This window comes from Ctenopharyngodon idella, chromosome 15 (assembly GCF_019924925.1).
Source record: "Ctenopharyngodon idella isolate HZGC_01 chromosome 15, HZGC01, whole genome shotgun sequence".
NCBI lineage: Eukaryota > Metazoa > Chordata > Actinopteri > Cypriniformes > Xenocyprididae > Ctenopharyngodon > Ctenopharyngodon idella.
In genome coordinates, this window is record NC_067234.1 from 14,042,862 (window position 1) to 14,070,235 (window position 27,374).

The 27,374-nt window shown below is 36.7% G+C and overlaps 2 protein-coding genes across 4 annotated transcripts in view; one reads left to right on the forward strand and one right to left on the reverse strand.

The window, feature by feature from the left end:
• The window catches only part of gabbr1a (gamma-aminobutyric acid (GABA) B receptor, 1a), a 74,899-nt gene extending 62,162 nt beyond the window's left edge, over positions 1–12,737 (forward strand). For all 3 annotated transcript variants that reach the window (XM_051862343.1, XM_051862342.1, XM_051862344.1), the window contains 4 exons: positions 251–378; positions 4,267–4,395; positions 5,612–5,755; positions 8,712–12,737. In XM_051862343.1, the coding sequence (XP_051718303.1) occupies positions 251–378; positions 4,267–4,395; positions 5,612–5,755; positions 8,712–8,972 (662 nt within the window). In that variant the 3' untranslated portion in view covers positions 8,973–12,737. The remainder of the gene's footprint in view (positions 1–250; positions 379–4,266; positions 4,396–5,611; positions 5,756–8,711) is intronic.
• A 3,081-nt stretch (positions 12,738–15,818) lies between these two features.
• tnfb (tumor necrosis factor b (TNF superfamily, member 2)) lies at positions 15,819–18,191 on the reverse strand. Its single transcript, XM_051862354.1, has 4 exons — positions 17,864–18,191; positions 17,699–17,756; positions 17,296–17,355; positions 15,819–16,762 (listed from the first exon to the last, which is right to left on the reverse strand). The coding sequence occupies exons 1-4, from the start codon at positions 18,041–18,043 to the stop codon at positions 16,326–16,328; spliced, it is 735 nt and encodes a 244-aa protein (XP_051718314.1). The 5' UTR covers positions 18,044–18,191; the 3' UTR covers positions 15,819–16,325.
• Positions 18,192–27,374: the final 9,183 nt, after the last annotated feature.

Here is a 27,374-nt window from a genome sequence, read left to right on the forward strand (position 1 = left end):
TTCAGTTTGAAAGAATCATTAAAAATAACTGGTTCAAATGAACAATTAATTTGAAAATCAGACAATGGTGGGTTCACTATTTTTGAGTTATTCTGCCTACATTTTTTTTGTATGTTACTGGACACAAAACTCTGACAAATACCTCAAGTATTACAGAAATAGAAAGCATACAGTTTCCACATGTGACCAAAGCTTAAACAGCCTCAAAGCTTTAAGAGCACTCACTTTAAGTAATGCCTGCTCCCTTCAGGTGTGGTGTACGGCTACAAGGGACTTCTGCTGCTGCTGGGGATCTTTCTGGCCTATGAGACCAAGTCCATTTCCACCGAGAAGATTAATGACCATAGAGCGGTCGGCATGGCCATCTACAATGTAGCTGTAAGTCTGACTGTTGGCTATTTCTATTTTCACAGCATATAATGTCCTCACAGTGTAGCCTAACCGTAACTGACAGCCAGGCGAAACACCTGAGATTGTTTCATCTATTAATATATTGCTACATATATTGTATGTGTATCAGTGTGTAGCAAGAATACTGTGACCTTCCAGCCAAAACTGTTTAACTATTATATCTTCCCCATGTGTTTTACTGTGTTTAACAGCCACAATATGTGACTCCTTTATAAATGTATGACAAAAAGACAAAGTTAAATTAAATGAGCATTGGCGGGAACTGTCGCCCAGGGCTATAGCATTTTCCGGGCCGTTGTTATGTTGCTCACCCGTCTCCTTGAAAATGAATTGAGACCCAGCAGGTGACTTTGCCTCCACCTCACATTTTATATGCTATCTGTCTGCACTGCAGAATTATGATAAATGGTTTGCTCATGAAGTAATGTCTCTTTACCTGCTAGAAGACAAAAATGAAGGATTACAATAGTGCTGTACAGTACAGGTCAAGTTGCGCACTAATAGCTACTATATATAACAGGGCTGTCAATTTAACTTTAATTTAATTTAATTAATTAGTTATGGAAAAAAATAATGTGTTAAAATTAACGCATTTAACGCTCCCGCCCTGCCCCAGACCTATGTAGGTCATCTTGCATTTATTTTTTGTCTGCTTTTGTTCAATTTTGCCAACGAAAATATTACCTATAAAGCCGTAGCACAACTGTTGTGCATCTCCCAGAAACACACAGGGGTGCTTTGTTTCTGAATGGATCTGCATTTTGAGTGTATCAATTGGGTGAACCAATGAATTGAATAAATGAATGACTCATTTTAACGATCTAAGCGCATGGTCTAAAGAGCATGGCGCAAGTGCGATTAGGGCGTGTCCGAATCCACTTTTGCTATTTCAGGGACGGGAAAAATGGTCGGTGCGCCCAGTGCGTGGTCTAAAAGGGTTGTCCCTGTTCTCTTAATGAGTAATGTGTATGTTTTGGGCATAATGTGCAATAAACCAATCAGAGTCTCATCTCCCATTCCCTTTAAAAGCCAGTTGCGCTCGCGCCATGGCGGATTCGCTATTTACATGCCGGAATTTGCAAGCGGGAAAACTGAACACTTCTCTTGCAAGGAAACGGATCTGCTTGTGCGCGAGGTCAAAGCGAGCAGACCATCTACGGGAAAAGCCAGATTCCACCAAAGCATTTTTATCTTAATGCACATAATAATAATCTTTTACACTGTAATCCTTTTATTTTCAATATTTGCCATGTTTGTGTGCTGCTGCGTGTCCCTGTGTGTGTAATATGCAGAGTGTATGCGTGTTGTCCACCCGCCTATAGGTGCATATTACTAACGCACAAAACAAATATTGCTCTATTGACTTTAGACCAGGTTTCAGTTGGTCAATGGCACAGTCTATTTCAGTTGCCTCAAAATAGCAACACGCCAACAATGCACCTGAACACACTTCGTTTTCAGACCAGCACGCCCATGGGCAAACAAATGGGCGCAAATGCATTTGCTATTTAAACAACGTGGCGCAGGATGTGAAAATGATAACTGCGTCGGGCTGAAACTAGCAAAGAACGCTTGCGTCGCGCCTACCACCGCATTGTGCCAGGTGTGTAATAGGACCCTAATACTTACTCATGTAGACATTTTCCGCCACCTACTGGCAGTTTTAGTTTCTTATTTAGAGTGTTATTTCATTTTAAAAAATGTCATCATAATTCCATATTAATAAAAAACTCATTAAAGGTCATTTTTGGCCTATAGTTCACCCAAAAATGAAAATTCTTTCATCATTTACTCACCCTCATGGCCACTGAAGCCTAAAAGTGTGTAAATGTGTAATAAATTCCATGTTAAATCAAATAAATGCTTTCTTTCGAAAGCTTCTTTTTGTAATGTCTATTTGATGCTTTTCTCATTTAACACAATAATGACTTTAAATTGTCTTTTGGGGTAATTTCTCAGCCAAATTTGATGTGCGATTAATTTGCGATTAATTAGATTAATTAATCGCCACATCGTGCAATTAATTAGATTAAAAATTTGAACTGCTTGACAGCTCTAATATATACACTACCATTCAAAAGTTTGGGGTCAGAAATTAATACTTTTATTCAGCAAGCATGCATTAAATTGATTAAACTGAAAAGTGAGAGTAAAGACACTTAAAATGTCACAAAAGATTTCTATTTCAAACAAATGCTGTTCTTTTAAACTTTCTATTCATGAAAGAATCCTGAAAAAAAAAAAAAAGTTTCCAAAAGCATTTTACACAGCACAACTATTTTCAACATTGATAATAATAAAAAAAATTCTCGAGCAGCAAATCAGCATATTAGAATGATTTCTGAAGGATCATGTGACACTGAAGACTGGAGTAATGATGCTGAAAATTCAGTGAATTTTTCAGCAGCAGTTTGACATCGATGATAATATTTTGTACTTATAGTTTAATTCAAGATACATTTTGTCTTTTATTCTTACTTTATAGCTGATGATTTATTTTGTTAGTCTAAATTTGATAATTTGAAAAGTATAAATAGAATTTATACTATAATAAGTTTATATAAATATTCATATGCGTGTATTCAAATGATCTATAAGCTAACAATAAAGACTCACTGTGAAAAGAAAATAATAGTTATTTACATAATGCTTACTTTAAGTATATTTGTTTTTTTCAACATCAACATGTCGCCTCGTGTTCGAGCCTTTTTTTAGCACATTTTTTGAATGAAGTGTTGATTACTGTCACTCTGAATTGCTCAACTGCTTGAAAACAGTTTGATTCCAGCAATGACTCCAAGTGCTTCGCAGGATGATTTGCATAATTGCACCCATTTGCTCAAACCCAGACTAAAACATCTTAATGAGGAAACAAGTAACACTTCACTGGTAATGCTTTACGTCAGTCCTACAGCTGTTTTACATAAGATCAGATTAAGTCCCAGAACTGCACCATGTTTCTGAGGTGTGTCAGTAATAACATGCTTCCTTTGATGCTACTCGGGGGTTGTTGTTCAAAAGCAAAGGATTTACTGTATGTTTATACACTACAGTGATGCAAGATTCAGAAACGAGTCGGGAAATGTCACCGGGGATAGTACAAATCTGCAGAAAAAATAGATTTTAGTTGAGTTCCCAAACGTAACGAGCAGTTTACTTCTGATGGATGTTTTGTGACTGAACGGTAGGTAGAATAGCACAGAAAACTGCAGCTCATATCACTCCAGTGCTGTTGAGGTCAGAGAGGAAATAACCTTTAGTGGTGCTCTGGACATTGTTTTGACTCCAGACAGTCGGTTCATTGCTCCCAGTTATCTGTCCGTAGAGTCATTCTTGGCTGTTGAAAGTGAATACCAGCTATTTTTCTACACTGTTCACCAGATTTGACATCTCCAATGATCGTACAAGATCTTCATCTCTCTGCTGCCCGCTGCAAGTGTTTTGACAAAATGACCTCTCTCTTTTTCATCAACGGTTCTCACTCTCTTTTTTCTTTTTCCTCTCGTTCTCCTTTATTTACCTCTTCACTATCTCAATCTCATCAGTTTCTCAGTTCTCATTCATGGCACACATGAACTTTTTCTTAGTTAATTACGCCCTCTAGTGGCCATGATAGTTTGGTACACATAGGTCTTGTTTAGACAGCAATTTTTTTTTCTGACATAAAAGAAAACTCAAATTCATTTAGTTTTTTGTAGTCTGAACAGCAAATTTTTTATTATTATTTAATTTTAATTTAATTTTAATTACCTGCAAAATGAGAAAAAAAAGTGTGTCCTAAAGATCTGATTTAAAAACCGAATCAGTTATATCTTTACATGATTAATGTTATTCTCTCTTTCTGTCTGTCTCCAGGTGCTGTGCATGATTACTGCTCCAGTGACCATGATCCTCTCCTCTCAGCAGGACGCTTCATTTGCGTTCGCCTCTCTGGCCATCATTTTCTCAGTCTACATCACTCTCGTGGTGCTCTTCGTGCCCAAGGTCCATGCACTTCCCCCTGCTTTATATCACTATACAATCCCCTGATTTATATCACTTCCACATTCACCATAAGTCTTTATGGTGGACACGGATTTCTCTTTTTGTCTGATTTCGGTTCTTTTCCTTAACACAGTTTCGTTTTTTGTCACTGCATAAGTGTATTAGGTTAATCTACGTTTCGTTTTTGATACGAAATGGTGTTTTTACAAAACATCTTGGAAAATGCTCTCTTTATTATGCATTATTTTTACACAGCGCTCGGGAATGCTTCGTTATGACTGGTCATTCATGGCATTATGTAGTCAAATACATTTATATAATGCCTGTTTAACTGTGTAATTTTTTTATTTGTTTTATTTTATTAATTTTTTTTCGTAGTTTCATATTTCCGTTTTTATTAAATTTTATAATAGTTTTTATTAAAATTTTGAATTGTGTGTGTGTGTGTGTATATATTTATTTATTTAGTTTTTTTTTAGTTTTTTTTTTTTTTAGTTTTTATTTAATTCCAGTAAGTAATTTTAAAATGTGATTTTGTCATTTTTATTATTATTTTTATTTTCAATTTTACAGTTTAGTTTAAATTTATTTGTAGTTAATTTTTTGCTTTATTTCAGTTAAATTTTTTTATTTACAGTTAGTAATTTTTAAATGGGCTTTTGTCATTTTTATTAGTTTTTTTTATATTAATTTTTTTTGTTTAATTTGATTTTATTTCAGTTTTAGTTTTTATTTACAGTTAGTAATTTTAGTGCTTCAACTTAAACTTATTTCAGTTAGTTGCTAAGAAACATTTCCACATTTTGTTTAGTTTTTCATGTAATATTTATATTTTATTTTATTTCAGCTTCATTTTAATTATTAAAAAAATGTTTTTTATGTATAGTTTTAGTTTTGTCAGTAATAACCCTGCTTTGTGGTCTATTTCTTCTCACATAAGTTAAATAATTTCTACTCAAATCAGTATTTCATGTCCACTTATTTATTTATTAGCTAAGTAACGTTGTAATAATGTACAGAAAACCGATCTTTATCTCTAAGTGAACCCTTCAGGGTGATTTATGTTGTGACTGGCTGGCTGTAAATTATCCCTTACTTATTACCCGTTCTCTCCTGCAGAATATCACCCATATGAACTATTGATTTTAGTGATATTTCATAAATTCTGTGATGTTTCCCTGCAGTGTCTCATAGATTATTATGGTCATTTCTGCAGATACGGCGTTTGATCACTCGTGGCGAGTGGCAGTCGGAGCAGCAGGACACACTGAAAACCGGCTCATCCACCAACAACAACGATGAGGAGAAGTCACGACAGCTTGAGCGCGAGAACAGGGAACTCCAGAAGATCATTCAAGAGGCACGTGCTCCTTTTCTCTCTCTACATCCGTCACTTCCTCTTCTCCTCATGTGCACACAGCTTGCGACTTAAAAAATGAACGCACCAGAAATCCGTAGGGTAGGCTGAATTATTGAAATGATATCATACACGTCCTTGTCTTTGACATTCTGAGCACATGACTGTGCTTTCACGTTCATTCAGTAAGGCCAGAATATGCTTTCCATGTAAGTTAATATACAAAGGAAAGAATAGTTAAAAAATGTAAAAATGTAAAATTACTTACCCTCACGTGGTTTCAAACTGTGTGACTTTCTTTCTTCTGTGGTACAAAAACATACACAGTCAAGCCAAAAATTATTTAGACATTTTTGATATTTTTGATATATTTTTTCTAGTGGGTGCAGGACACTATAGTTCATTTATGCAAGTGAGGATAGCAAAATAAAGTAAACTGTGTCATATTATACCCAAAAATTCTTCATACAGTGGACTACCAGTAAAATTGATAGAAATTTGGGACCAAAAATTATTCAGACACTTTGACCTGACCATGTTTTGCTTAAGTGTTATCTGACATAATTAAGATTAATTTTTTCTGACACAGTTTAACTCTGAGATCTTGTCCTATTTTTATAGTGAATAAACTGTAATAATGAATGAAATATTCAAGGTGTCTGAATAAATTTAGGTTAGACTGTATATATGTAAGGAATAATTGGGTCGTTAAATTCTTAGAAAATAATGCAAATCCGAGGTGGTAATGTGGCCATGATCTCGGGTGTGCATTATTTTCTACGAATTTATCGGCCTGGAGTCAGTTATTCCGCTTATTACCACACCTCAAGACACTGTTTCCTTAAAACACTCTTGTGTGTGGGACTAATTTCTTACGCATCTCATCCCAAGCCTCCGTTGCTAATTCCAAAACGTCATTTCAGAACTAGTAACGGAGGCTTGAGCCTTGATAGCAGAATAATACCGTTGGTACAGTTATTAATGCACTTATTAACGCAGTTATTAACGCAGAGAGCATATGTGAATTAGCCTACCTGAGTGTCTGTGCCTCTCTCACAGCAGCACTGTCTCTACTAATAACGAAATGAAACTATAAGTTTATCTACCTCAAAAATCGCACAGTTATTACCTCACTGGTGAGTCATTTTACTGATTAATTTGTCAGAGCAGCGCTGATAAAACGTTTCTGTGCGTGTGTGTGTCCGTACTGTACAGTATGTGTGTAACTGTTACGTTTGAAAGAGAGAGAGAGAGCGTGTGCGAGAGAGTATGCGCTTTCAGGACACAATAAAATGTATTTTGTGGCAAAAACCATGACACTAATTTGTCGTTTCCATCCTATAGTTTACTTTATTTATTTGCTTGGCCGGTGTCATTGTGGGTTTTGTTTCTTTTGCGGTTGTAGGCTGTAAGGACCTTTTGAAATAACTGAAATAATTTGGTGAAGTGATATGGAACTGTAATGCGGTCAAGACCTGCTAGAACTAGCCGTGCGTTTCCCTGAAAATAATCAAAAAATCAGATTCGAGCATTTAACAGCCCAGTAGTGTATATATATATATAAAAATACACAGATCAGGCATAACATTATGACCACCTTCCTAATATTGTGTTGGTCCTCCTTTTGCTGCCAAAACAGCCCTGAACCTGTCGTGGCATGGACTCCACTAGACCCCTGAAGGTGTGCTGTGGTATCTGGCACCAAGATGTTAGCAGCAGATCCTTTAAGTCCTGTAAGTTACGAGGTGGGGCCTCCATGGATCGGACTTGTTTGTTCCGCACATCCCACAGATGCTCGATTGGATTGAGATCTGGGGAATTTGGAGGCCAAGTCAACACCCTTTTTTATTGAACCCTTTTTGCTTTGTGGCAGGGCACATTATCCTGCTGAAAGAGGCCACAGCCACCAGATAATACCGTTTCCATGAAAGGGTGTCCATGGTCTGCAACAATGCTTAGGTAGGTGGTACGTGTCAAAGCAACATCCACATGGATGGCAGGACCCAAGGTTTCCCAGCAGAACATTGCCCAAAGCATCACTGCCTCCGCCGACTTGCCTTCTTCCCATAGTGCATCCTGGTGCCATGTGTTCCCCAGGTAAGCGACGCACACGCAGCCGGCCATCCACTTGATGTAAAAGAAAACGTGATTCATCAGACCAGGCCACCTTCTTCCATTGCTCCGTGGTCCAGTTCTGATGCTCACGTGCCCACTGTTGCCGCTTTCAGCGGTGGACAGGGGTCAGCATGGGCGTCCTGACTGGTCTGCAGCTATGCAGCCCCATACACAACAAACTGCGATGCACAGTGTATTCTGACACCTTTCTATCAGAACCAGCATTAACTTCTTGAGCAATTTGAGCTACAGTAAATCGTCTGTTGGATCGGACCACACGGGCCAGCCTTCGCTCCCCACATGCATCAATAAGCCTTGGCCACCCATGACCCTGTCGTCGGTTCACCACTGTTCCTTCCTTGGAGCACTTTTGATAGATACTGACCACTGCAGACCGGGAACACCCCACAAGAGCTGCAGTTTTGGAGATGCTCTGACCCAGTCGTCTAGCCATCACAATTTGGCTCTTGTCAAATGCGCTCGGATCTTTACGCTTGCCCATTTTTCCTGCTTCTAACACATCAACTTTGAGGACATAATGTTCACTTGCTGCCTAATATATCCCACCCACTAACAGGTGCTGTGATGAAGAGATGATCAGTGTTATTCACTTCACCTGTCAGTACTCATAATGTTATGCCTGATCGGTTTGTGTGTATATATATATATATAAATATATATATATATATATATATATACATATATATATATATATAATATAGAGAGAGAGAGAGAGATAATTATTATTATTATTATTCGTAAAGTTTCAAATGTGGCACATTCAAAGTCAAGATATGTTTTTAATTTGATTGGTAATTACATTTTTTTTTTTTTTTTTGTACAGAAGGAAGAAAGAGTGACAGAGCTGCGGAATCAACTTGCAGAACGTCAGGCCTTGCGTTCTCGCAGACGCACATCCGTCCAGAATCAGAACCAGAACCACAGCGTCCCGTCCTCTCATGCGGAGCCCCCCAGCTACTCCCCCGCAACGGACAAACAATCCCTGCCTCCGTCCTTCTCCAATTCTTCCAACCTCTACCAGGGCGAGGGCAAACTGAGTCGGAACAACTGCCACAACAGCCGTCTGCCCCTGCTGTACAAATGAGTCCAGGACAGTGGAATCTCAAGAAGGCAATGTAAAGTTGTATCTAGAAACTGGTAATTTATGTACTTTATTTTGAAGTTGGTGGGTTTTTAACTCCGCTTTTAGATTTCTGACATTCCTGAACCTGACTTCTTTGTTTACTTTTGATAACTCCCTATCTCAGCTATAAAATACACATATTATTTAAAACATTTTCACTGTATTTATATGAATTCACATTCTGCTCCAACTACACTACCATTCAAAAGTTTAGGGTTGGTAAGATTTTTAGTTTTTAAAAGAAGCCTCTTATGCTCATAAATGCTGCATTTATTTGATCAAAAATACAGTAAAAACAGAAATACTCTGAAATATTATTACAATTTAAAATAACTCTTTTCTATTTTAATATATTTTAAAATGTAATTTATTCCTATGATGCAAAGCTGAATTTTCAGCATCATTACTCCAGTCTTCAGTGTCACATGATCTGAGATATTTTTTTAGGGTCTGTTGAATAGAAAGTTAAAAAAAACATTTATTTGAAAGAAAAATATTTTGTAACGTACTGTATATACCTTTACTGTCATTTTCTGATCAATTTAATGCAAACTTGTTGAATAAATGTATTCATTTCTTTCAACAAAAAAATCTTAGTGACCCTAAACATTTGAATGACAGTGTGTACGAAAACTAATTTCACAGTTCCTTTTAGCCACAAAAACCAATGATGTCAGAAAATATCTTTTCTTGCCCATTAATCAAACCTTCTTTAAAGGAATATTCTGAATTCATTACAAGTTAAGCTCCAGCGACAGCATGTGTTGTTTTATGTTAATTAGCATAAAAATGTTTTATATTGGCTTGCCCAGTTTAGTCACACACAATGGAAGTAAATGGGGACAATTTTTGGACCATTTTTTTTCTGAAATGTGAAGCTTTTATATATAAAAAAAAAGCACTTATTCAGTGTATTATTTGAGCTGTAAAGCGGTTTAAATCATCATTTTTACAGTTGTTTGAGGGTTTCAGGGTTTATGGTGTTACTTTGTCATGGTGACGGTTGTAAAATACAATATAATTTTACACAGAAAAGGTTAGTTAGCAATTTTATCACTCTAAAATCATATTTAAGTCACCCTTTCCATTCATCCATTCTCTGCGTTTCCTGTTGAGTCACGGGAAATTCATGCTTTTTTTTAAATGCATGTTATAGATCTTATTATGAATAATTAAGCCATGTACATGTCTCATTGTTGATCTCATAATACTTAATCAAAATGTCATAACTGGACCTTCCGGTAAAATTGCAGACTTCTCTCTGGCAGTGTATGCATGATTTTAGTCATTTTGTCAGTGTAAACTCCACCCCTGCAAACTCTGCCTCCACTTTCAATCCGCAACCGATGCATACAACTAAGTCCCCGCCCTATAATTTTCCTTTTTTTCGAGAATCCATTACACTCTAATGTGCATCAAAATACAGAAAAAAACGATCTGTCGCTACTTCCATTTCATCGCGACTTCAAAAATATACAGATTTGCCCTATTCACTTCCATTGTAAATGCCTCAATGTAACCCAGATATTTGCTCTTTTTTTTTTTTTAAGAAAAAGACAAATGGCAATTTTTGTGGTAATGAACATTGTCAGTTGAGCTTAACTTTTACTGAACCTGTAATATTCTTTGAAGAGCTAACAATGCTAACATAAAGGCCAAACTGCTGTCCGAATGCTAGAGGTTCTGGTAGACAAGCCGAGAGTTACTTAAATCTCGTTTGTGCTCTGTCATTATTTTGCCCTTGACCATAGTACTTAAACCGGAGTTCTTCAAGGGGAACTGACTGTTTTTGCAATTGGACTGCCGTAAATCCTTTTGGATAAAGGCGTCTTTTAAGCACTAGGACATGGGTGTTTAGGAAGGATTGTGTGGGTGCTGGAGCCAGAACTGGTCAAACATTTCTTTGAATTATTTTGTTGAGTGACAGCGAAGGAAGAAGAGCGTGTCTCCATGCTTCGCTTAGCATTTGAAGAGACTGTCACTTTAACGAGACAGACCTTGCATTGCATCAACAGAGAGTATCAGATGAATTGCTCTAACTCATCCAGTTCACAAAGAAAATGAGGCAAGGTTTTAGCTGCACCTGTGATTTACTCACTCCTAAAAGTATTTGACCCGAGTCTGGTCGATACTCTATTTTCTTCCTCTGCTTTCTCTCCTCTAATCCCTAAGGCCGTGTGCCAGGGTGCTTTAATGGCTTTTCTGTCCTTGTCTCAACCTCTCCTGCTCCCACTGTAGTTGTAGAAGTGGAGTGGAATGAAATGGAAAAGAAAGAATGAAGTATGTTTTGGCCTGGACTGTATAAAGCATTTTGTTTTCCCTCATATTAGCGTACAGTCACAAATACTCCCGATCAAATCATCGCTAATGGCTTTTTTGTTTGTCAAGTCATCCATGATGTTTGTGATTTGTTACGTCACAGTTTGAGTGAAATTGAGCACAGGCCTATGAACAGCTTCAGTAGCTTTTGCACTTTCGGGCCAGATTTATCACACATCTCACGTCACACAACATTACAAGATGATTTGTTTTGTTTTTTTTCCTCTGTAAGCACTCTGTCCAGATTATTGGTCTGTGGGAGAAACAAAAGAAAAAAAAATATATATATATATATATTTCTTCTTCTAAATTCAAGACCATTACTTGGTCTGTGCAATATTTATTTATTTATTTTCTCAAGTTAAGTCACTGTTTAAATATTTCTTAATTTATTCAATTTTTTATTGATGTTTTATTTTTCACTTGTTGTTTAACAATTATTTTGTGCCTCTTACGAGTATCAGTAGACAAATGAGTGCTCTTCACAATTGTTCATATGCATCGTAAGGGATGCAACCACTTTTTTGTACGTTATGCTTGAAAGCTTTCCCAATTATTTCCCAATTATATATCACTTCATAAACAGTCATAGTGGCAGAAATCATCAAAACTATAACCATACTTAGATCTATAAAATTTTATTGACTCTCTCCTCTTGTATTTATTTATTTTTTTTAATTATTATTTATTACAAGTTGAGTCAATGCTTAAAATTTTGTACTTGTGGACAATCTCTATGTATATTTGGATTTATTGCAATATTACATTAATCTTTATTTCCTATAGTAAGACAATCATGTAATACTTGTTTACACAGTAATACAATATTATGGGATTTTAATTTCGGACAGAGTTGTGCATTGCTGCATGTTTCATTCTTGTATGAAAAGTACTCATGTATAAACTAACATATAACAAGCAATGATTCACAGACTGGACAGCTAGGCATAGTACAGCACATCATTTCCTCTAGTATTTCAGCATTCTAGTAATGTAGCTCAGGGTGTGTGACTATATACTGTAACACTTGACACACGGTAAAGGTACAATCTGTAATTACTGAAACAGTGCCTTTTGAACGGATGGGAGGGGCTCTTTGTAAACATCTGTGTGGAGTCACCGCTGACGTACATGGGATGGTTGTTATTATTCTAAGGCATTTATTTCTCTAAAGGCCCTGCTGTTGCAGCAGTTATGGATTTTCCTTAAATGCACTGTTTAGTAGTCAGGTGTGTACACTGTACCACAAGGAGTTTTTTTAATACTTCCAAACATAATAATAAATAATGTAATTCTCTTGTAATTTTTCAACTGACAAAAACTATGTATGTTAAGTTTTAGAAAGTTTCTCTAATTATGCAAACTTTCTGGATGTCAACATTCAATAAACTCATTATTTTGCACTGAGAGTGCAGCCAGGATTGTTCTTGATGAAGCAACAATCATAAGAACAATGCAAGACAAGTGAAACCCTAGGCTTGAACCCCACAAAGGAAGTCAAAACAAAAGATGACGAGGGTTTTTAAAAGTACTTGTAATAGTTGGAACAAATAGCCTTGTGGGCAGCGTTCCAACATGTAGCGCGGTTGCACTTTTGGTGACCTGAGTTCCAGTCCCGACTTCCCCACACCTTCCTTCTGTCAGTTCTCTATACTCCCCCCCCACACAGTGATGTCATCATCCAGCTCAGTTCAGTTCTCATCAAATAGTGTCACTGCAGTCAGATCAGTAATATTGTTGAATATTAAAGGATTAGTTGACTTCTGAATGAAAATTTTCTAAATTTACTCACCCCTATGTCATCCAAGATGTTCATGTCTTTCTTTCTTCAGTCAAAAAGAAATGAAGGTTTTTGAGGAAAACATTCCAGGATTTTTCTCCATATAGTGGACTTCACTGGGGTTCAACGGGTTGAAGGTTTAAATTGCAGTTTCAATGTAACTTCAAAGGGCTCTACACGATCCCAGACGAGGAATAAGGGTCTTATCTAGCTAAACGATCGTCCATTTCCTAAAAAAAATTAAAATGTATGTACTTTTTAACTATAAATGCTCGTCTTGCACTGCTCTGCGATGCGCCACGCATTACGTTGAAAGTAGAGGTGCACCGTTACTAAATTTCTCTGCCGATAACGATAGCCGATTGTTTGATTTTTCTTAAGGAAAAAAAATCTCTCCCAAATAATGTTGCAAACTATACAGGGAACCCTCTCATTTGGTACACTACAATATTAGAGGTTACAATTAACAACAGAAGTTTTATATTCAGCTGCTGTTTATTTTCAGATATAATAATTACACTCAAATAAAAACTGAAATGTTTGTATAAAACTTAGTATCACATAAGGTAGTTTTCATAAGCACTTGTCGTCTTCATGGCAAATTTACACAAACATAATTAACAGTAAATAAGCTCCTCTCTAGTGTTTTTTTTTTATATATAGAGAGAGCTAAGGAACATTGGAAAACATTCCTGAGGTAAATTTGACATGATGTGACATATTGTTCACAAGCTGTTTTATTGACGTCTTTCCACGGTTGAAGCACAAATAAAGTGATTACATGAGACGTGATACATTCTGGTAAGTTGTACTAGGCTATATCTTTCAACATACCTTTGATTTTCATGCATGTTTTTCGAGATATAACTTGTATTGAAGAGGAAGAAAAGACTCGCGCTCCGAGCTGAACTGAGGCGTTACAGTGATCTGACACGTCACATTTAAGAGCGTCAAAACGCCATTTATTGTTTGAATTTCATGATAAAATGGACAGAATTTAAAAATTGAAACTTTTATTCTTATCAGAAGTAACAAAGCACAAAGCCTTTTGCGATTATTGGACGGAAGGCGCTACAAATAATATTTGATGTAGCTAAAAATAAAAACCCAGACCTGGCAACCCTTGCTTGAAATACGGGTGATTCACAGGGTCAAAAAGAGCCTGCTTTAGCGTCACTATTTTTAAACTGTTAATGCGTTAAAATTCAACACAAAAGCTGGTTTGCCAACCGCCAAGAAGAAGAAGAAGAAATTCAACACAAAAGCTGGTTTGCCAACCACCAAGAAGAAGAAGAAGAAATTCAACACAAAAGCTGGTTTGCCAACCGCCAAGAAGAAGAAATTCAACACCAGAGTGATTTTCTTCACACAAAGTATGTATGAGTTGCAGTCTGAACACGTTTTTTCGCACCCTCTTGATTGACAGGATATAATCGGCCCTGATCATCGGCCGGTGGCCGATAGTGATAAAAATAGCTTTTATCGTCTGATACCAATTGTTGGCCGATACGTCGGCGCATCTCCTCCAACTTCAAAATCGTCCGATATCGTTGTTTTACCCTTTTTTTTTGTAAAGGGCATTTGGCTTAATCTTTGCATGTTGGCTTTGTAGACACTGTAACGGTACTTCCTCCTACGTCACGCATGACCTTTATAACGTGATTACATCATGCGTGCGGATCACAGAGCTAGTGCAAGATGAGCATTTGTAGGTAAAAGTATATAAATTTGTATCTTTTTTAGAAAATGACTGATTCCTCATCTGGGATCGTGTAGAGCCCTTTGAAGCTGCTGAAACAGCAATTTGGGCCTTCCACCCGGTGAACCCCACTGAAGTCCACTATATGGAGAAAAATCCTGGAATGTTTTCCTCAAAAACCTTAATTTCTTTTCGACTGAAGAAAGAAAGACATGGACATCTTGGATGGCATGGGTTTGAGTAAATTATCAGGAAATCGTACGTTTCCATACAAATCACATCATACGAATTCATACAAAAATGCCACCTTGTAAAATAGTCGTTGATAAAGACAGATTTAGCTTTGAAAAGTGCTAACAGAGATGGAATGCTAGGAAATTTTCATTCAGAAGGGAACTAATCCTTTAAGTCACCTTGAGGCCACATTGGAAGTTTGTTGAGGCCCCAGCCGCCTATACTATCCTACCTCAACATTAAGGCAAAAATGACCAAAAAAAAAAAAAAAGTGTGTGTGTATATATATATAATATGTGTGTGTGTATATATATCTCCCTATAGTCTGATAATCTTTTGCACAAATGCAAGACTTTTTATTTTAGCTTTGAAGGCAACTAAACTATTTCATTTTGGATTTTAAATAGTAGTTTTTGGACACAAATATCAGAGTCTGTTCAGTAGACAACCTTTCAGATCAAAGAACTCTCTGGAATTCACAGTTACATTGTTGCACTAAAGTGTGAGATCTCCACCCTTCATGAGAAAAACAGGAGAGTGATGCAATCCTGTTAATCAGTGCTGTGGGCTTTTTTCTAATCACACCTGTGAGAAAGCCGCAAACGTTCAAAAGAGAAAGAAGCCGCGACCTCATTTTTGACAAATAAAAGGAAGTCAGACTTTAGGAGGATAAAGAACCACGAGTCACGTACTGGAATACAAAAATTCCCCATTGTGTTCATATGACCTGTCACAAGCTTCTTCTTTTTGAGTGGAATGAGACAAGTCAAGTGCATTGCAGTAATACTTCTTGTTTATTCACTGTTAAAATGTCAGAATCACAGATGAGTTTCAACAAGCAATTTCAATACATTCATTTTCCAAATAATAGCATATTCAATCATTAATAAATATATAAATATAAATAACTCAATAAAATACATTAAATACACTCAAAAGTTATAAATAAATCTAGAATCCACAAAAAGAAAAAATTCTTTTGAACATCCTTACTATTTCTATAACGAAATATGCAAGATAATAAACATCACATTAGCTTAAAATAAGTATACGAGGTGTAGTGCCCTTGCTATAGTGCTCATGACTGAGTACATGGTATTCAGTGCATGGCTCTCACTGCATCTAATGTGTTTTAGAACCAAAACAATTTCATGATGCAATAAGGACTTTCATCATTAGTCAAACAACAAATAAAGCAAATGCCCTGAGAACATATTTTCAGAGTTTTAACATAAAACACTTGTTTTTGTACCAGTGCCACTTGACTCATGTGGCTAATAAATCACAACGCAAACACGCCAAAGAATGTTTTGGCATAATCTTCCTCGACGCTTGCCACACGGGTGGTTTTGGTTGACAACCTATCGCCCTCCATTAGCTGAAAGACGGCACCGAGGTAGATGGTGCTGTAGGTGGTCTTCTCGTCCTCGTGTGATTGGCAGACGGAGTGGGCAGAGCTCTGCAGAGGCATCGGAATGCCCACTGCGTCCGTATCACGCCAGATGCTGTGGCTGAGGAAGCTCTGAGCTGCACCTTCATCGTCGCTTTCGTCCATATTGCACTGTATGGCATAGGACACCTGGCTGTACACAAAGTAAAGGCCGTCGGCAGGAATGTGAATCTGGTTGTTGTCCAGCTTAAGACCGCCCTGTTCAAATGACTGATCCACGCCGCTGATCCATTGCAGTGATTCCTGCTTTGGGTCGCCTGTACGCTGACCTGGGAATGGAGAAGATAAATGTGTGAGAAGGTGGCACTTAAAATGTATCAAAATGGTGAAAACGGCATTCAAACTCTTTCCTGTGAGAAATCTACCTGTGTTTAATATATAATCTTAAAATCTGAGATCATAAACTAGCATTGAAGTGAGCCTGTTTCAGGTTTTTTGGGTGTTTGGGTTAATGATCACAGTCTGTATCTTCAGTAGAGCATGCAATGTAGTAATCATACATTTTATTGGAATGTCCCCACCTCTTGGCGAAGTAAATATGTGTGAGGAAGCTCTATTTTACTGTATTTGGATAAATTCCCACTAGACTAGGAAATCCACATTTAGCTAATGTTTGATTAAACATTCAGTCTTGTTGCATCCGACAGGCCATTTAGCAGCTCTTTTTAGAAATCTCAGATTTTTGAGTATCTGATAAGATGATCTTGGCTAAGAATACTCAATTCAGTCCCTTGAAATGAGATAACCTATGACGTGTATGAGACCGGTGCACAGAGAAAGTCAAAGACAGTTTGAGACTCACCATGTAAATGAATGGCTGCCTTTGTTTTCTCAGCGATCTGCTTTAGCATTTTTCCGTGCTCTGTAGAAAAGAGGATTGGGGTCAGTTTCACAGTCTGAGTCTAACAACAGAAGCTAATTAAAGTGTAAAATAACTAGAAAAGCAAAACACTGATGTAAAAAGAACATTTCATGGCAATTATTATTTTTACACTTTGGCGAACAGGTGGCTAATTTGTATAAATTTGTCCGATTTAATTCGCCCCTCTGACAGTTAGGTTTAGGGTTTAAAAATCGTACGTTTCCATACAAATCACATCACACGAATTCATACAAAAATGCCACCTTGTAAAATAGTCATTGATAAAGACAGATTTAGCTTTGAAAAGTGCTAACAGAGATGGAATGCTAGGAATGTTGTTTACCTGGTGGTGTGCTGATTTGTTTGTCTGAAAAGAATGGAATATCTCCTTGGCTTGGTTTCTGTGAAAGACATGGCAAATGTTGCTTATTAATGACTCATTTGAAATGAGGTCACACTGTAATGTACTTGAATAATGTCTCGACCCACAACAAAGTTTCAATCTTACCGTCATATGCCAGGCGAAGAAAACCGCTGCTGTGGCGCAGAGGCCGAGAAAAGCGATTACGACGACTGTCTTCCATATCCAGCTTTTGGAGGACTTCACTGGTACAGGTGCCACCGTTGTCTGATAAACTCCCCCTACGCCGGCTTCCAGATCTACTAACGTTGTTTCGTATTTCACCATGCTGCTGTTAGTTCTCTGAGATCTGTTCCTTATTGTGTGAGTTTTTAAAATGAAGTTATCTGCTGGTCAAGAAGTTTATATACACTAAAGATGGGGGAAACTCCAGTGATGTCAGTGAACAACCAGTCTGAGGAACAGAGGTTGGTTGAAAGGGGAAAGAACACTCTCAGCTCTCAAACACCAACTTTCCACCCACACACTTATACACACTCGCCTACAAACGCAGCACTCACACATACACACCCTCACACTTTGCATGCTCAATAGCAATACATAGTACATCCTCTTTACGCTTTCAAAAACTATTACACTTACATTAAAATAATGCTTTTGTGCATTGTTTGTTTCACTTTATAAGTTTAATTCATCTTATATTGCATTTATATTATGCTTAACAGACCATTAGTTAACTTAATGTACTTTTAAATTAGAAACAACATGTAACTGATTTAGGTTTTTTATATATATGTATTCATAATTAAATTCTTGTGAATTACTGATCTGTTCATTAATGGCTTTTAGATAGTTAAGGATTTAATATGTTATTAATAGTACAAGATTATATTAGTAATAAGGAATTTCATAATCCTTTTTCCGACCTGGCAATAAAACCCAATAAACCAGCTCCATGTGGTTAATGTTAATATGCCACTGGCGCTTTCAGTTTCCGTTTGGTGATGTAATAGCAGCCAGTCCAACACGACCAACAACACACAGCTGACTTACTTCCTATTGGGAGATTCCACGTCCTGAAATTCTTCTGGCCTTTACAGTCTTGTTTTTGTTTTCTCTCTCCTTTTCACTTTCGCTCAATTTCTGTATCAAAAGCTACTATACAGGTTTTTGTTACAGAAGGGGAAGTCTACTGATGTATTTCTTTGTTCATGTAGCCTAGCAGTCATAAAAGATTTCTAATTCAAGACACAGTCCTAATAAACATGAGCCATTTCGCAAAATACATATTTTGCAGACTCTGAGATCTAATCTTTTGTTTGTGGTTTCTTAAAAACCCCATGAAAAATAGTGTGAGATTATTTTAATTCTTTTATTTCATAACGTGCCACAACATTCCCCACAAGAAAAAAAAAAGGGAACATGCTGATTAATTTTGAAATTGCTAGAAAATAACCTCACAGCTGAAGTAAAAATCCTGATAAATTTGCGACAAGTGTAAATTTTGGATTTCTGGTGCAACTGGAAAGAACTTAAATAAGGCCTTAATTGGAGTCAGAAATATTTCGAGCACATGAATGACCAAATTACGTCTTATTTACAAGTGGGGAACTTCTAGATGATACATGAGATGTTATGTGAAGGGGGGTCTTGATTTAAAACATGGCGAAAACATATATCATAGGCCAATAGGCTATATCTATAATATATATAGATAAGTGAGCGTTAAGTTAAGTCTGTAGTGAATGGTGTAAAGATTCATTTATGTATTTGGGTTTACACGATATAATTATTTTTGTTTTGTTTAGGCTACTTAAGTAGCCTAGCCTATGTATCCAACTTTTTATGTTGCTGACTACCATAGTTTCCGCTTTAAGGCTATATGTTAAAAGTTTGGGATTGACAACAATATTTTATGACATATGTGACTCTCAAACCAGCTTGCTCACAATAAACTTCCATACTATTCGAGTCGCAAATGTGAACGAATTCGATATCAATCCAATGTCGATTAAATTTCTCTTCTCGTGCTAGCCTTTAATGAGTAAAAATCCAAGATGGCGACCTCCCTCATACAGAAAAGGCTCGCATTTGACACGAAACGAGCTCGTTCGCGGCGCGAGCTCACCCGTAATCGATAGTTACTTTTTTTTTTAGCCTACCCGAGTGGAAGCTGTGGAGCTGAGTGGAAAAGAGGAGTCACGGGCGCATCGCAAAACGGACGGGAGCAGCTCCAGTGGACAAGAAATGACTGGATCTAAAAACTCTCATGTCCGACTCTGTAAGTTACCGTGACACATGAAAACAAGCGACAGACAGCTAGGTGTCCGGTACAGTTCCGTTCAAACAGCACACTGTTCACACCCTTCATCCTAACGTATAGGATAATACAGTGATGATCGATAGATGTACAAACATTCCCCCAAACAATTTGTATCTAATTAGGTACTTCTAAAATATGAATCAATCAGATTACAGAAGGCATGTAGATTGTGTACAACAGGTTTTTCAGCAAAGTTTTGATCATGTTGATAATTTAGTGTAATGTAACTAATATTTTGAAATGAAAAGTTGAAAATATGACCTCCAGACTAAAAATTAATATATATAGGCTATATATATATATGGATCAGTGGTTCTAATTCATTTTTTTGCATGCTTGCAACATAAAGAGTATAGGGTATTAATGTATTTTATGCTGCCTTGCTGTCTTAAATGATGTATGCAACAATGCTATTATAGGCCTATTGCATTTCCTTTTCTCTAATCACCGAGAAAGGAAATGTTCACAGCCCCACATCGCTCAATCATGCTTTCCCCTTCCGCAAAAGCTTGAGTGAAACACCAAAGAAAGTGTGTTAACTCATTCCTCTCTTACTCACAGTATCTAGTTTATTTGTTTAAAATGAGTCATCCTATTCAAGCTGCTCTTTGCCATGTTATGAAATTATTGCTACATACTACGTAAATAGCAGGTAGATACATGAACGACAAATGGGAGGATTGCTTCCATGACTGCAACATGTGGCTCGCACATTGTTCCATGTAGTAATTCCTCATTCTGTTGTTGCCTAATTAAGGAAATGTGTTGGAAACTGTTTGCTCATTATGTCCTCCTCAATTTCGTTGAGGATCTGGCTTTCGGGCCTTGTTTGTGGTTTCTGTTGTAATGATGCATTGCGTGTCAACATGAAGTGATATTTATCAGGTCCTTTTCTGTAGCCGTGGGGCAACATGACATTTTCGTGCGGTGATTTGGGTCTATGTGTAGGAACTGAAAGGTTGTCCCTGCATAAATGTAAATGACCTTTAACATTATTATATTTCTCATCCATGTTCGGTGATAGCGGCAACAAACAACCCTTCTGAAGTTTTCTGATATAAACAAAGTGTTATGTAAATGACATCAGGGAGTGGAGAAATGACCACTAGATATATTTAGGAGTAAAGCAACTTTGCCTGTAAAGGAATTGTTTACTCAATAATGCAAATCTGTCATCATTGACTCATGTTATAAACATATTTGATGTTCTTTACGTCTTTAATTGACTATAAAAGGAGATGACGGATGAATCTTCACACTGTTCAGAATGATCATAAACACTGTTGAGCTTGAAAAATTACTGAAAAGCACCATCATTTAGTCCAGACAATTTGTGTGCTATATTCAAGTCTTGTGAAGATAGAAAATTGTCATTATTTATTATTTTGTCATTATTTATGCAAAGGAAAATATTTTGGTTTGCACTTTATTTTACAGTATGTGTACTTACAGTGTAATTACCTAAGAAAATACTGGGTAATATAAGGTAACTACATCGGTTAAGTTTAGGTTTAGTGGTAGGTTCAGGGTTAGTACCTAGTTATTATATTTATTACCGTAATAAGTACATTGTATATACATGGGGAACAGGGATGTGAAATAAAGTGCTACCAATATATTTAATAAAACCTGTGAGTTTTCTGTCCTTACATTGAAGGTTAATTTCACCTAATTTTTGAAGCATCTATAAGTTTGTAAAGACACCATAAAAGTAGTCAGTATGAATCGAGCAGTTAAATCCAAGTCTTCTGGAGAGACACAATCTTTATTTACCGAATACCTTGTCCTCTATATCTCAAGTCACACTTTTGTATTTTAAAACTGAATTGTCACAATTGACCCTTAGCAAAGAAACGCCCCCCTTAGCTACTGTTGCTATGTCCAACAAGCCATGGCGCTCTCACGCCACACTTCAGCTTTCAAATTTTGTCATTTTATTTAAGAAATTCAAATAATAAATACCGTAATGTGTCATGACAGGTCGCTGAAGTGCCTCAGTTCAAGCGACACGTAAACCGATCATCTTTTCCTAGTTTTTGCATGAAATAAACATTAATGAACATCAGAAGGTATGTCATTTCAACCGCGGAAATGAATGAACATCAGAAGGTATGTTGTTTCAATCGTGGAAATGAATGAATATCAGAAGGTATGTTGTTTCAACCTCGGAAATGAATGAACATCAGAAGGTATTTCGTTTCAACCACGGAAAGACATCAATACACACCAATTTTCAAGTCCATCGACATTAATGTACTAACTCTCCTGTCTGGTTTGTTTGTTGGACAAAATGGTGAATTCGGCGTTATGATTGGTCAGATCACCTGTCATTCAAACTCCCGGCGAAGGGGGAATCGGTTACGAGAACCAATGGCATGTGACATCTGCAACTGGGAATGAGATTTGAAAGCTGTGGCAAAGAGATTATCAGTAAATTACAACTTATATTTCTTACACAAAGCTAAAAGATGACTTTAGAAGTCTTGGAATATTTTTATATATTTTGTGATGCTTTTTGTCATTTTTGGAGCTGGGCAGCATCAGTCGCTATTTACTTTCATTGTATTCTAGGTATAGGTAACTTCCAACAAAAGACAGATATGTAGGTTGGGAAACACATTAGGGTGAGTAAAAATTTGACACAGTTTTTACCTTTGGGTGAACTATTTGTACAATAAACTTGACAGTAAAACCTTCTTATCATATTTGCACTAAAATTATTGTTGAAAGATTTTTTTTAATTAAGCTTCACAAATCTTAAAATCTTAAGTTGACAATAAGTAATTTAAGTTTTTATTACTCCATGATTTTGTGAGATGAAGCCAAGTTTTAGATTTATTTTTGTTTCATGTTTTCTAGCACATGTATGTGGCAATGTTGAGAGTCCAGGATTTGCTTTAAAATTTTCGATGTCATCATAGAGGTATAGATTCACATGCAGTGCAAATCTGTGACCATAGCAGGTGCTCTGTGTAGAAACCTTTAGAGAGCGCCGTGTTCAAAGAGCACCTGTGATGTAACATCAAAGGGCAGATCTTTGAGAGGGGGAAGTGTGGGAAAACCCCATTATTTTAGGTCATTTTAATGTGGTTATGCAGTGGTATGTCTGGGTTGATGATTCTGTAAGGATTCCCTCCATGCTTTCCACATTTATGACCCCTCTCCATTTTCCCTTTTCTCTTTTCCCCATAATGCTCCACGGGGGAAGGGATATGTGACGTAGAGCACGGTTAGTTTTACAGCTCCACTCTGTATATGGGTTAACACCATTACCACGAAGAAGAAAAAAAGCACCAATTCTCTTTTCAGAGCGTGATGCACGGAGTAGCAAGAGTTTTTAACCTGCAACTCTCCATGTTACCATCATTATCAACTGGCACCTTGTTTTTTGTTGCCATGTGACACATAAACTTGATAGAAATGCATGGGAGGAAATTTTCAGAGTGGATTTGCCAATGTGTGTTATGAGTACACCAACTCAGTAATTCTAACTCTGTAACTATGAGGTTTTGAGTCAAAAGTCCAATTACACTAATGTGTATTTTAAGTGGTTTTGCATGTTGTTTTCAAATATCTAGTTCAAAACCCTTTTCACATTTTGTGAAATTTGTCCAAAATAGTCACATTTTTAAATGCTAGAAATGTATTAAATAGAAAAAAAAAGAGTATTTACTAGCCAAAACAATTATTTAATATTTTTGAATGTTACCTTTTAAACTACCTTTTGTTGCTTGTTGCATAATATTTGTACCATTTTAAGGCATAGTTCACCCCAAAATGGAAATTCTGTTATTAATTACTCACCCTCATGTCGTTCCAGACTCATAAGACTTTCGTTCATCTTTGGAACACAAATGAAGATCTTTTTGATAAAATCTGAACGTTTTCTGTCCCTCCATTGACAGTCTATGCAACTACCACATTGATGAACTTTATGAACTTTTGAAGGGTCAAAGCGGTAGTTGCAAAGACAGTCAATGGAGAAACAGAAAGCTCTCAGATTTCATCAAAAAGATCTTCATTTGTCTTCCAAAGATAAACGAAAGTCTTACGAGTTCGGATCGACATGAGGGTGAGTAATTAATGACAAAATTTTCCATTTGGGGTGAACTAACTCTTTAAGTTGTAAATTTTACTGTTCATTTCTGCTGAAAAACCTATAATATGCTGTTTAATGTTAATTCTCTTTGTGACAACTTACCCCATTTAGTATGACAACATGCGTTCTAATAGCTCAAAGAGTAGAGCATGGCTATAGCAATGTCAAGGTCATGTGTTCGATTCCCAAGGAATGCATGAACTGATAAAATGTATACCTTGAATGCTTTGGATAAAAGCGTCTGCCAAGTGCATAAAAGTAAATTTAAACATTCACCGCTATTGGGGATATTTTGCTACATTTTATTGTTTGAAAAAATGTCCATGCATTTAATGAACTGTATTTATGTCTTGTGGAATAACAGTGGAAGGGTCTGAGCTGTTTTTTTTAGCCAAGACTTTATGGTTTGTTTCTACTGAAATCTTAAATATAACCCTGCTCAGAGAAATATTTACTGGAGTAAAATGTGTGAAAATATAGTATATGAAATTGCTCAATGCATGAGTCTTGTGCAAGAGTGCAAAAAACCACAAGCTAACAGGAAACGGTTGACGGTGCACAAACAGACATACACAAATAAAGACTAAGTTCAATTGCTTTGCATACCACTACAGAATTATGCTGACAAACAGTTTGCAGGTAAAGTTTGCATTTTTTATTTTTTTATTTAAAAAAAAAAATCAAAATCTGGTTTTAATAACACACTTAAATAGTCCTATGTCCATAAACGTACACAAATGTGCAAGGGGCTGGTTCATCACAGGACACAAGGGAAGCATTGTTTACGAAAGTAAAGATATAAAAAAAAATGTCATTTTCAGTGATACTGACGACTTTGGCGAAATTAGTCCCATGAAAGAAGAACAGAAAAACCTACCCGAAAATATAATGTTTGTTTAAAAATGGTATGATTTGCTTCCTCAAATAAGTTTCCACATCGTTCAACTACTAATAGAAAGAGAGCCTCAAATTGTCAGACGCTACACTATAGTGAACATGAGGGTCTTACAACTAAGGCTAGATAAACATTAAAGTCCCCCTGTGGAGAAAATCAAGTTTTTAATGTTGTTCATATGTCTATCTGGTGTTTTTAACATGCTTTAAAGGGTTAGTTCACCCAAAAAGGAAAATTCTGTCATTAATTACTCACCCTCATGTCATTCCACACCCTTAAGACCTTCGTTCATCTTCAGAACACAAATTAAGATATTTTTGATAAAATCCAATGGCTCAGTGTTTCGAATCAGTGGTTCGGATCACCAAAATCACGTGATTTCAGTAAACGAGGCTTCGTTACATCACAAGTGTTTCGAAATTTCAATGGTTCACGTGACTTTGGCACTTTGATACACGCTCCAAAACACTGATTTGAAACAAAAGATTCATAAAGCTTCGAAGCTTCATGAGGCAGTGTTTTGAAATCGGCCATCACCAGATATTGTTGAATAATGTTTTTTTTTTTTTTTTTTTTGAGCACAAAAAGTATTCTCGTTGCTTCATAACATTAAGGTTGAACCACTGTAGTCACAGGAACTGTTTTAAATGTGTCTTAAATAGCTTTCTGGGTACTGAAAAAGGAAATGATCTTGCTGTCAATGGAGGGCTCACTGAGACATCGGATTTTATCAAAAATATCTTAATTTGTGTTCCGAAGATGAACAAAGGTCTTACGGGTGTGGAACGACATGAGGGTGAGTAATTAATGACAGAATTTTAATTTTTCGGTGAACTAACCCTTTAAGACAAACCCTGTGCAAATTCATAAGTCAACACTGAGTATTTTCTCTTTAAAACTGCCGTAAACCAAAGACCTTTTCAAACCAACGGTTTCAAATCGCTGGTGTTTCTGATGTCACAAACGACCTTGTAACCAATCACGTCAATGTGCTGGTCGGGCTTTAGCATATCATTAACTGACCGCGCAAGGGAGTCTCAAAAGAAGGTTATCCCGGTATTTTTTTCTGTTGATATGAAAAATCGTGTAGATTTAGCAATATAGCGGGTGTATGATGTATGTTACGATGTTATGATGAACTATATGCCTTTCTCCACTGATGTTCTGAGTTGTTGAAAGCATTTCTAAGGATACTGACTGTTGAAGGCAGCTGTCTGACTCGTGAATGTGAACATGGTTTGTGTAACATTAGCAACACATTATTAGCTGTTTGATAACATAGTCAAGCAAAACGCTAATCATATTAATTACCATTATGTGTCCGACGTTGTAAAAAGCGATACCATTGTGCAGCGTTTACCTCAGTAAGTTGACCGAGTGGATCTCGTCTGAGCTCGTGCGAGTGAGTGGAGGCGGGGCTAATTATCATATTCATAGATCCGTGTATATTAAATGAGGCAAAGGTGTAGTTACATTTAAGCTATTTTAAGGCATTAAGAATTTTTTTTTTCACAGGAAAAAAATGTTTTAAGGGATAAAATTATTGACTACAGGAGGACAAAATCTTTCTGAAATAGAAATAAATACGATAAATAAATAAAAATCGTGAATTCATGCATGAATTCATTTTTCCCTTAATAATAAGTGAAGCACCAAACGCTGTTGTCACATGCTCTTTATACATTATGCAACTCATCCCTACCTCAACCACCATATGACATGATTTGAAGACATGAAGGTGAGATGACTTTTCAGTGTGGGCCGAGGAATAAACTAAAGAAGAGGATTTATAGATACGGGGAATTCAGAATTGTGACTCACAGCACATGAAATTAGCTGTCAGTGTCTTTTGCGGTTACAGTTTGTCAGCGAGGGAAGGCTTTTGGAAATATCTTCGACTTCGTACAGTATACTCCATCAAGATTAGATACTTAAAATGTCAACATTGTTTCAGGAGACTGTAACCGAAAAACCAAAACTACACTTTGTGCTAAATATTGACCTTGATATACACCGTTCTCCTTGACCTTAACTTTAAGTTAGGTAGTTCTGCAAAGCGGGGAAGCTTCCTCATATCTTTGGCCTTCTAGATATGATGCATGCGTACGCAATCGAAACACAATGTTTGTATCTGCGGCGAAAGTGGGTTTAAGTTTCGGTGGTTTGCTTTCAGAAGACCAAGAGGAAGGCCACTGTTCCTGTGATGAATGACTCCCTCGTGTGGCTGTCTGTAGTAAATGGGAAGCTACATGCTAAGTGAGTCGGAGGTTGTACAAAACACTGTTGTGCTGTTGCTTACAGTTGGGTTTGAGTTCAATTCAAGCAGGGATACAGATGTGTG